At 39.5% G+C, this 12,066-nt stretch overlaps 1 protein-coding gene across 2 annotated transcripts in view; it reads left to right on the top strand.

Annotated features, from left to right (window-relative positions):
* The window catches only part of LOC124619778 (intraflagellar transport protein 57 homolog), a 172,496-nt gene that overhangs the window by 18,972 nt on the left and 141,458 nt on the right, over positions 1 to 12,066 (top strand). For both annotated transcript variants that reach the window (XM_047146365.1, XM_047146364.1), the window contains exon 2: positions 9,713 to 9,891. In XM_047146365.1, the coding sequence (XP_047002321.1) occupies positions 9,725 to 9,891 (167 nt within the window). In that variant the 5' untranslated portion in view covers positions 9,713 to 9,724. The remainder of the gene's footprint in view (positions 1 to 9,712; positions 9,892 to 12,066) is intronic.

Genomic DNA, 12,066 nt, shown 5'->3' with positions numbered 1-12,066 from the left:
CTTTTTGTCTTTCTTTGGTTCATTCTCCAATCATACTGTGTGTTCAGTAAACTGTTATCTGAAGATCCTGTAATACTTCCTCACTTTCAAGTGGATGAGATTGTCATCTGTGCATTGCATCACTTATATCCTTCCACCCTGAATTTTAATCCCACTGCCGAAATTTTCTTATGTTTCCTTCATCTCGCCTTCAGTATACAGGTTAACTGGAGGAGTAGTAAAATCTGAGCACTTCTCTCTTGGTCTTACATTTTTATCTCTCTCTCTCTGGGTTCCTGTAGCTCTTGTATATTACCCGTCTTATCCCTCTTAAAAGTATTTATTTATCTGGTGGTTTCAAACATCCTGCACCCTTTTACATTGTTGAATGTGTTTTGTAGGTCGCCAAATCCTGCACAGGTGTCTAGATTTTTTTAAAGTTTTGTTTCCGTCCCCAAGCACAATGTCAGGGCTGCGTTTTTTGTGCTTCTATCTCCCCTAAAGCCAAACCAATTGTCATTTAAGAGATCTTCAATTTTATTTTCCATTCTGCTGTACATTATTCTTGTCAGCAACGTGGATGCATGAATTTTAAGCTGATTATGCAACAGTCACTCATTTTAGGGCCTTGCTTATTTTTGGAATTGTATTGAAGATACAGTATTTCTCTGAAAGTCAGCTGGCATATCTCCAATCTCCTATATTCTACACACTAACTTGAATAATTGTTTGGTTACCACTTCCCACAGTGGCTTTAGAAATTAGAGTGATTTGTTATCTATCCCTTCTGCATTGTTTGATCACATGTCTTCCAAAGCTCTGTGAAACTCTGATTCTAATATTGGATCCCGCTTGTTTTTGTTGTAGTTTTCAGTCCAAAGACTGGTTTGATGCAGCTCTCCACACTAGTATATCCTGTGCAAGCCTGGTCTCCCTCTACATGTCTACAATTTTTAACCCTCACACTTCTTCCTGTACCAAACTGACAATTCCTTGACGCTTCTGGATGTGTCCTGTCCATCGATTCCTTCTTTTAACCAAATGTGCCACAAGTTTCATTTTTCCCCCCAACTCAATTCTTTTTCTTCTTATTTGTTATTCAATCGATCCAATTAATCTTCAACATTATTACATAGCATCACATTTCAAAAGCTTCTGTCTTCTTCTTGTTTGAATTGACTATTGTCCAGTTTCACTTCCATACAAGACTACATTCCAAACCTCTTTTTTTCCCCTAATACTTCCATTTATAAGGGATGTTAACGAATTCCTCTTTTTTCAGAGATGCTTTTCTTGCTGTTACCAATGTGCATTTTATATCTTCTCTACTTTGGACGTCAGTAGTTATTTTGCTGCCCGCATAATACAACTTATCGATTACTAAGTTTAGTGTCTCATTTCGTAATGAGACTCCCTCTGCATTGCCTGATTTTATTGAAACTGCTCTTCCAAGCCCTTTGTTGTAGCTGAGAAAATTACAATGTCATTGGCAAACCAAATTGTTTTTATTTCTTCTGAACTCCCTTTCCAAATTTCCCCTTGGTTTTCTTTAGTGCCTGCTCACTGTATAGATTGAGTAACATAGAGGGCAAGCTACAACCCTGTTTCACTCCCTTTTATACTTCTGCTTCCCTTTCATGTCCTTTGACTCTTGTAACTGTAGTTTAGCTTGTGTACAAGTTGCAGACAGCCATTCTTTCCTTTTTATTGTATCCCTGCCACCTTCAGAGTTTTAAATGGTGTACACCAGTCAACATTGCCAATTTTTTTTTATAAATCTAGAAACACTATAAATATTGGTTTGCCTCTATGCAAAAATTCTTCTAATATTTTTCCTTTTTCTACCACCAAATTCTAGTCACCTGCCACAACTGAATTTTTGTCTCCTTTAACTGTCTGTATAACTTCTTTATCTCATCACAATATTTTTTCAAGCATACATTTCTACTTTGTGGTGGGTGTTTGCTTTGTGTCTCAGTGCGTGTTTGCTTCACGTCTCTCTTGGTGACGATAATGCATTCACTATGCTCTTGCGTGCCTCAGCGATACAGATAGCCGTACCGTAGGTGTAACCACAACGGAGGGGTATCTGTTGAGAGGCCAGACAAACGTGTGGTTCCTGAAGAGGGGCAGCAGCCTTTTCAGTAGTTGCAAGGGCAACAGTCTGGATGATTGACTGATCTGGCCTTTTAACAATAACCAAAACGGCCTGGCTGTGCTGCTACTGCGAATGGCTGAAAGCAAGGGGAAACTACGGCTGTAATTTTTCCAGAGGGCATGCGGCTTTACTGTATGATTAAATGATGATGATTGCGTCCTCTTGGGTAAAATATTCCGGAGGTAAAATAGTCCCCCATTCGGATCTCCGGGCGGGGACTACTCAAGAGGATGTCGTTATCAAGAGAAAGAAAACTGGCGTTCTATGGATTGGAGCGTGGAATGTCAGATCCCTTAATCGGTCAGGTAGGTTAGAAAATTTAAAAGGGAAATGGATAGGTTAAAGTTAGAAATAGTGGGAATTTGTGAAGTTCGGTGACAGGAGGAACAAGACTTCTGGTCAGGTGACTACAGAGTTATAAACACAAAATCAAATAGGGGTAATGCAGGAGTAGGTTTAATAATGAATAAAAAAATAGGAGTGCGGGTAAGCTACTACCAACAGCATAGTGAACGCATTATTGTGGCCAAGATAGACACGAAGCCCAGTAGTACAAGTGTATTTGCCAACTAGCTCTGCCGATGATGAAGAAATTGATGAAATGTATGATGCGATAAAAGAAATTATTCAGGTACTGAAGGGAGACGAAAATTTAATAGTCATGGGTGACTGGAATTCGAGAGCAGGAAAAGAGAGAGAAGGAAACATAGTGGGTGAATATAGATTGGGGGAGAGAAATGAAAGAGGAAGCCACCTGGTAGAATTTTGCACAGAGCACATCTTAATCATAGCTAACACTTGGTTCAAGAATCATAAAAGAAGGTTGTATACCTGGAAGAATCCTGGAGATACTAAAAGGTATCAGATAGATTATAAAATGGTAAGACAGAGATTTAGAAACCAGGTTTTAAATTGTAAGACATTTCCAGGGCCGATGTGGACTCTGACCATAATCTATTGGTTATGAACTGTAGATTAAAACTGAAGAAACTGCAAAAAGGTGAGAATTTAAGGAGATGGGACCTGGATAAACTGACTAAACCAGAGCTTGTACAGAGTTTCAGGGAGAGCATAAAGGAACACTTGACAGGAATGGGGAAAGAAATACAGTAGAAGAAGAATGGGTAGCTCTGAGGGATGAAGTAGTGAATGCAGCAGAGGATCAAGTAGGTAAAAAGACAAGGGCTAGTAGAAATCCTTGGGTACCAGAAGAAATATTGAATTTAATTGATGAATGGAGAAAATATAAAAATGCAGTAAATGAAGCAGGCGAAAAGGAATACAAACGTCTCAAAAATGAGATCGACAGGAAGTGCAAAATGGCTAAGCTGGGATGGCTAGAGGACAAATGTAAGGATGTAGAGGCTTATCTCACTAGGGGTAAGATAGATACTGCCTACAGGAAAATTAAAGAGGCCTTTGGAGAAAAGAGAACCACTTGTATGAACATCAAGAGCTCAGATGGAAACCCAATTCTAAGCGAAGAAGGGAAAGCAGAAGGGTGGAATGAGTATATAGAGGGTCTATACAAGGGCAATGTACTTGAAGACAATATTATGGAAATGGAAGAGGATGTAGATGAAGATGAAATGGGAGACACGATACTGTGTGAAGAGTTTGACAGAGCGCTGAAAGACTTGAGTCGAAACAAGGCCCCCGGAGTAGACAACATTCCATTGGAACTACTGACAGCCTTGGGAGAGCCAGTCCTGACAAAACTCTACCATATGGTGAGCAAGATGTATGAAACAGGTGAAATAGCCTCAGACGTCAAGTAGAACATAATAATTCCAATCCCAAAGAAAGCAGGTGTTGACAGATGTGAAAATTACCGAACTATCAGTTTAATAAGTCACAGCTGCAAAATACTAACGCAAATTCTTTGCAGACGAATGGAAAAACTAGTAGAAGCCGACCTCAGGAAAGATCAGTTTGGATTCCGTAGAAATGTTGGAACACGTGAGGTAATACTGACCCTACGACTTATCTTAGAAGCTAGATTAAGGAAGGGCAAACCTACATTTCTAGCATTTGTAGACTTAGAGAAAGCTTTTGACAATGTTGACTGGTATACTCTCTTTCAAATTCTGAAGGTGGCAGGGGTAAAATACAGGGAGCGAAAGGCTATTTACAATTTGTACAGAAACCAGATGGCAGTTATAAGAGTCGAGGGACATGAAAGGGAAGCAGTGGTTGGGAAGGGAGTGAGACAGGGTTGTAGTCTCTCCTCGATGTTATTCAATCTCTGTATATTGAGCAAGCAGTGAAGGAAACAAAAGAAAAGTTCAGAGTAGGTATTAAAATCCATGGAGAAGAAATAAAAACTTTGAGGTTCGCTGATGACATTGTAATTTTGTCAGAGACAGCAAAGGACTTGGAAGAGCAGTTGAATGGAATGGATGGTGTCTTGAATGGAGGATATGAGATGAACTTCAACAAAAGCAAAACGAGGGTAATGGAATGTAATTGAATTAAGTCGGGTGATGCTGAGGGAATTAGATTAGGAAATGAGACACTTATAGTAGTAAAGGAGTTTTGCTATTTGGGGAGCAAAATAACTGATGATGGTCAAAGTAGAGAGGATATAAAATGTAGACTGGCAATGGGAAGGAAAGCGTTTCTGATGAAGAGAAATTTGTTAACATCGAGTATAGATTTAAGTGTCAGGAAGTCATTTCTGAAAGTATTTGTATGGAGTGTAGCCATGTATGGAAGTGAAACATGGACGATAAATAGTTTGGACAAGAAGAGAATAGAAGCTTTCGAAATGTGGTCCTACAGAAGAAGATGCTGAAGATTAGATGGGTAGATCACATAACTAATGAGGAAGTATTGAATAGGATTGGGGAGAAGAGAAGTTTGTGGCACAACTTGACCAGAAGAAGGGATTGGTTGGTAGGACATTTTCTGAGGCATCAAGGGATCACCAGTTTAGTATTTAGTATTGGAGGGCAGCGTGGAGGGTAAAAATCGTAGAGGGAGACCAAGAGATGAATACACTAAGCAGATTCAGAAGGATGTAGGTTGCAGTAGGTACTGGGAGATGAAGAAGCTTGCACAGGATAGAGTAGCACGGAGAGCTGCATCAAATCAGTCTCAGGACTGAACACCACAACAACAACAACGCTCTTTGTGGTAGCTCAAACATGGTTCTGTTTTGTTAGTCATCATTAGGCCTACTCCTGTATTACCCCTATTAGATTTTGTATTTATAATTCTGTACTCATGTTACCAGAAGTCCTGTTCTTCCTGCTTCTTCAACTCCACTGTTTCCCACTATGTCTGTCTTAAATCTGTCCGTTTCTCTTTTTTAAATTCTCTAACTTTCCTACCCTATAAGTGGATCTAACATTCCATGCTCCAATCTCTAGAATGCCGGTTTTGTTTTTGTCATGAGTAGTACCCACCTGGAGATACGAATGGGGGATTATTGTACCTCTGAAATAGTTTAGAAAAGAGGATTGCATCATCTTAAGTCATACAATAAAGCTGCACACCCTTGTAAAAAAGAATAACGACTACAGTTTCTCCTTACTTTCAACTGTTTGCAGTACCACCATAACAAGGCCATGTTGACTAAACTTACTAGACCAAATCAGCCATTCATTTAGACTGTTGCCACTGCAGCTGCTGAAAAGGCTGCTGCTCATCTTCAGGAACTATGAGTAAGTCTGGCCCCTCTGTGGATATCCCTATGTTATGTATCGTTGAGGTATGCGACCATCCCACTTCGGCAAGGTTTGTAATTCATGGGGGGTTGTCTTCCAAATCAATACCCATTTTTTCATCTGTAACATTACAAGACTGATCCTCCCTCCCCTCATTGTACTCTTTCCACCTATCTGCTCCCTCCTTGGTATTCAAAAGTGGAATTTCTTGCTTTTAATGTTGACACCTTTTCTTTTAGTTTCATATATGCTGAATAAGTCCTTCTGATGACCATTTTCTTTTTGGTTTATCCACATTTTTCCTGCAGTCATTTTACTTTAGCTTCCTTGCACTTCCAACGTAATTCATATATAGGTGACTTATGTTGCGGTACTCCCTTCTTACTATGAACTTTTTTGCATTTCTTTCTTTCATTGACTAATTGAAGTATGTCTTCTGTTTCCCACAGGTTCTTCAGATACTGTCTGATTTCTGTGATCACTTTTTTAGGGGTATTCATTCTTTCTCAACTGACCTACCTCTTGTTGTATCCACTTTCACATTATTTACAGCCCCAGGGAACATCAAACATTCATCATCCTTCCTCTTGATTTCAGTATTTTGTCTCTTTGCACATTGGTACTACCTGATAATTACCTTAAATTCCAACTTGCATGTCATCATTACTAAATTACAAAAATAAAATATTTATTTATTTATCAGGTTCCATGCAACCATGGTAACCAAGGCTGACTAGAAACCAAGGCTGAATGCTGATTAGAAAATTTAAAAACTTCAACACTTCTCATACCAATTTTTTAATATACTTTAACAAATAAATAATCTACTCAATAAATGGAGGCAGGAGAAAACATACATAAAGCATATAGAAATACACAAACTTTCAGAGCTAGTGGCTCCTTGTTCTGGCAGAAGGGTTGAAGGGAAAGGAAGAGGGATGAAAGAAAAAGACTAGAAAGGTTTAGGAAAGGGGAGAGTTATGGAAAAGTCATGCAGAACCCCATGTCAGGGATGCAAATCAAATCATCATTTTTACTTGTCCATTCAAACAGCTCCTGCTGGTCTATCCATGTCAGTATTTCGCTTAACGCTGTGTGGAGTGAAATATTGCCATCGATAGTCTAGCAGGGGCTATCTGAATTGACAAGCAAAAAAATTATTCGACTTGCATCTTACTGCACTGATGATAGACATACAGTGGTTGAAATCGAGACCTATCATAAATAGAGTATTAGAGACTGCTTGCTATACATTTTCACAACCTTCAATAAACACAGTTGCTGAGCACATCTGTACCATTTGGAATCGAACCTGATTAAGTGCTAAACTTAACATAAAAACTGTTACTGCTACCATGGTAAATTCCAGTGTTATATGTTTCGCAGATGGCTGTGCAAAAGAATGAGTCATAAATTTTTGGCTTCATATACAAACCATGGACCTTGCCATAGGTGCAACCACAATGGAGGGGTATCTGTTGAGAGGCCCGTGTGATTCCTGAAGAAGGGCAGCAGCCTTTTCAGTAGTTGCAGGGGCAACAGTCTGTATGATTGACTGACCTGGCCTTGTAACACAAACCAAAATGGCCTTGCTGTGCTGGTACTGCAAACGACTGAAAGCAAGGGGAAACTACGGCCGTAATTTTTCTCGAGGGCATGCAGCTTTACTGTATGATATGGAGAGATGCATCAAACCAGTCTCAGGACTGAAGACCAAAACAACAACAACAACACAAACTGATGGTTACATAAAATATGACTGTGTGTCTGTGTGTGTGTGTGTATGTGTGTGTGTGTGTGTGTGTGAGAGAGAGAGAGAGAGAGAGAGAGAGAGAGAGATTATTATTTTTTTTAAAATAAAGGATTTCTTGTACAGAATTCATAGCAAGAACAATACATGGTGTTCATCTGTGTTCATTATGTTCAGGCCTCTCAAAATGACAGTGGGCATAATGACATCCTTCGAATATTTTATATTAACTCATTGCAGTTTGAAAGTGACAGAAATGTTCTCATTCTTAAAGCCAGTAGTGGAAAAGAATGGAATAACTTCATTATTGACTCTGAAAGGAATTAATTCTGTAGTCATATAACTCTTCGTTAAACAACACTCAGCACTCAAATAATATTAGCAGTCTGGCTGAAAATTGCTTTTGAAAAAGAAAAGAATCGTGGTAGTTACGCTAGATTGAGCCTCTTACTTCATAGATGAAAATAATCTGTTCACATAATGAATAGATAATGATAATAAAATCTGCATGTTATACAAAACAGGGTACAAAGATTTAAAAGAGTATAATGTGTGTTAGCAGTTGAAAAGAAAATTATGAAAAAATGTTCAATGGTCCACCCCTGTAGCTCAGTGTTCCACCTGTCCAGCTGCTGTGCAGAGGATATGGATTTGATTCCCTGTGCAGCAGGCGAGTTTTGCTCAGTGGGACAACTGGAATGGGATGCACTCAGTCTCGTAAGGCCAATAGAGAGGCTACTTGAGTGAGAAGTAAAAGCTCCAAAGTCAGGAAAGCCGACAATGGCCAGGACTGTAGTGTACTGACACCACAACCTTCCATACCGCATCAAGTGCCACCGGTGGCAGAGGATGACCCTGTCCTAAGTTTATCCCAGTTGTCCCATCTGGGTCAGAATGTGAAGCTTTGCTTGTTGTTACATTCATTTGAGTCTAATAACTAGCAAATTTCCCTCCTATTACTAAATTTGTACTGCATTATGGTCTTCCTGGGTTGATCAGCGACTGACTTTCGAACATATATTGATACCGAAACCTAATTAACAGCACATGTTAACCATTAATGGTTAATATCAACAATTGCAGGTACATGGTGAGAACAGGATGGTGTGCTGTTAGGTGTGGCATTGGAAGGCTGTGCTTAGGGGAAAAAAGGAAGAGGAGACAAGCAGATAAGGGGAAAGTACTATGCAGGTGTGTTAGGGTAATAGAAGGCATGTGTGAGGCTGCACTGGAAGCAGTGTTGGGGATAGAGGCAGATGGAGGAGGAGGACTAGTAGAGATTGAGATCAGGGGGTTGCAACAGTTAAGGATATGTTGCAGGAAGAGTTCCAACCTGCATTATTCAGAAAAAGGTAGTGTTGGTGGGAAGAAGCCAGATGGCACAGGGTGTGACGCAGTCGTGGAAGTCAAGTACACGGTGTTTTGTCTGTATGCTCAGCAACTGGGTGGTCCAGCTGTCCCTGGACACTTGTTGGCAGTGGCCATTCGTGCCCACGGACGGCTTATAGTTATCGTGTACTTTAAGAATTCTGCACAGTGATTGTCCCTGGACACTTGTTGACAGTGGCCATTCGTGCACATGCAGAGCTTATAGTTGTCATGTCCTTTTAGAATGCCACAAAGTGACTGTAGGTAAGTTGGTAAACCACATGGCTGCCTTCCCAGGTGGCCCTGCCTTCGATGGGGTAGGTAATGTCTGTGACAGAACTGGAGTAAGTGGTAGTGGGATGGGTTGGTGCCACCTACTCCAGTTCTGTTAACTTTTGAATGTCTGCCGGCCAAAGTGGCCGCGCGGTTCTGGCGCTGCAGTCCGGAACCGCGAGACCGCTACGGTCGCAGGTTCGAATCCTGCCTCGGGCATGGATGTGTGTGATGTCCTTAGGTTAGTTAGGTTTAACTAGTTCTAAGTTCTAGGGGACTAATGACCTGAGCAGTTGAGTCCCATAGTGCTCAGAGCCATTTTGAATGTCTCCTCTTTATGTAAGTAGCAGTCTGTCCTGATTTGTATTGTTGATATTCCATCCCAGATTTTCCATTGTTTAATGTTTGATGTCAGTATTTCTTGTAATCATGAACATACCATACTCCTTTTAATGGGTCTCACAAGAATAAGTAGTACTTTGTTCTGTGTTCATGTAGTGTCATTTTGTTGTGCAGGTACACCAAAATATGGAGGATGATGATGATCACGTGCCGCGTACTCCAGAGAAACAAGATGTGGGGCCAGGTCTTGCATTCATGCCATTTATTGTCATGGAAGAGCTTCATGACAAACTGAAGCTACTCAATTATGATACTGAATTTATCCAGACACTAAAGATGAAGCCTCTGAGCAGGTATTAAGTTTTACAAATAATTGATATTGCTCTTGTCAGTGTAGTCATTGGTTTTAACGGTCAAGAAATACACAAGACATATATAGTGTAAGTACTTTTAAGAAATTTTCTGTATTTTCACTTCATAGTTTACATTTTTGCACTTCTTGTAATATTTTTTCTGAATTGGTTAGTGATATCCATGTAGAAAACGGATTGCTAGCTCAGTTTTGTTGCAGAGGAGTTTAATTATAAAAATAAAATGGAAACTTCTTATTGTGTTAGAGTGCCTTCTTTGTCATTGGCTTATTTAAATATGAAAAAATCTTTTGTGGGTTGGAATTGAGTTTCACTTGTTCATTGATCCCCCTGTGCTCAAGGAGAGTGCAATTTCCACCCCCCACCCCTACTGACTGGTCTGACGTCACCCACCACAAATTCCCCCCATGTGCCAACCTCTTCGTCTCATAGTAGCATTTTCAATCTACACTTTCAGTTATTTGTTGTTTGTATTCCAGTCTGTGTCTTCATCTACAATTTGTATCCTCTATGGCGCCCGCTACTACTGTGGAAGTTGTTACCTGATCTCTGAATGTATGTCCTACCATCCTGCCCTTTTTTCCTGCCAGTCTACTCCATATGCTGGGGTTATTCACTGATTCTGTGGAGGACTTCCTCGGCCCTCCTAATTTTCAATGTTCTTCTGTAGCAGCACATCTTAGACGCTTCAGTTCTCATCTGTTCCTGTTTTCCCACAGCCCGTTATTCATTACCAAACAGCACTGCCCTCCAATTATACATTCTCAGAGTTTTCTCCCTAAAATTAAGGCCTATGTTTGATACTACTAGACTTCTTTTGGCCATGAATGCCCTCTTTGCCTGGGCTAGTCTGATTTTTATGTCCTCTTTGTTTTGTCATTTATAAGTTATTTTGCTTCCAAGGTAGCAGAATTCCTTAACTCCATTAACTTAATCATCTCCAATTTTCACGTTAAGTTTCTTACTATTCTCATTTCTGCTACTTCTCATTACTTTTGTCTTTCCTCAGCTTGCTCAATCTGTATTCTGTGTTTATTAGAGTGTTCAGTTCATTCAACAGATCTTGTGATTTTTCTTCACCTTCACTGAGAATACCAGTGTTATTGGAAAATCTTATCATCGATATTTTCTCGCCTGGAATTTAAATCCCTGCTCTTGAACCTTCCTTTTACTTTCGTTGTTGCCAGGACGACCTGTCTGGTGCCTTGACCTTTCCTAAAGCTAAATTGATTGTCATTAGATGATGATCATATGGTAAGAGAGCACATTTTTCTTGATTTTAGGAAAGCTTTCACAGTTGCTGCATAAAGTTACAAGACACTCTAACTGACTTTTTGTGATTAGTCGTAATGAATTTCTTTAACTAAAATTTGCCTATGTGTAGACATGATCAAGGTTTTTGGAAACATGAGCTATGAGGCAACCAAATATACATGTTCTGATCCGATGTTATAGCTAATGTTAATTAAATGAAAATCATGAACTGTGACCCTTAAGAGAACTTCAACAGACCAGGACACTTGACATTCCATTTAAAGAATATAATCCTAACAGAAAATTCTCTTGATACATAATTATTTGAAACAAATACATATAATTTTTAAATTGTGGGTCACCAAGGATGTGTATGATATTGTCTATGCCTCAAGAAACTTGATGATACTAATACGAGCAGTGTGTGATAGGTAACACAAGTTGAAAGGGTAAAAAGAACATGTAACACAAAGATTGCATTTCATTGGAAAATCTCAGAAGTTGTTCAGTTTACTAAGAGAACAAAAGACCAGAAATATCAATTCGCAATTTGTGGCAGTTTTTTGCAATCAGCGGTGAACTGGCTTTGTGTTTTTCAATAATCTGTGCCTTTTAATCAGGACATCATTCATTATAGGGAAAACTGGTATCAGAAATATGAGGATGTATCTTTAGTTAAATTTGATATGCTAGTGTTCTAACCTACAACTGGTTGGGGGTACAATAGCCAATTATGAGGTGACCAATACATGTTGCACGAAGAAAATATTGGCTCCCAAGTAGATCATGATACAATGAACCCTCCACAGTGAATTACAAGAAGAAATACTCTCACCCAGTAACTATCTGTATTTCTTGGTTTCGTTTTGTGAGTTACAAGAAGAAATACCACGTGGCACATAA

The sequence above is a fragment of the Schistocerca americana genome, chromosome 6 (assembly GCF_021461395.2).
Source record: "Schistocerca americana isolate TAMUIC-IGC-003095 chromosome 6, iqSchAmer2.1, whole genome shotgun sequence".
NCBI lineage: Eukaryota > Metazoa > Arthropoda > Insecta > Orthoptera > Acrididae > Schistocerca > Schistocerca americana.
Note: the sequence above shows the minus strand (reverse complement) of the source record. Positions and strands in the feature narration are given on the sequence as shown.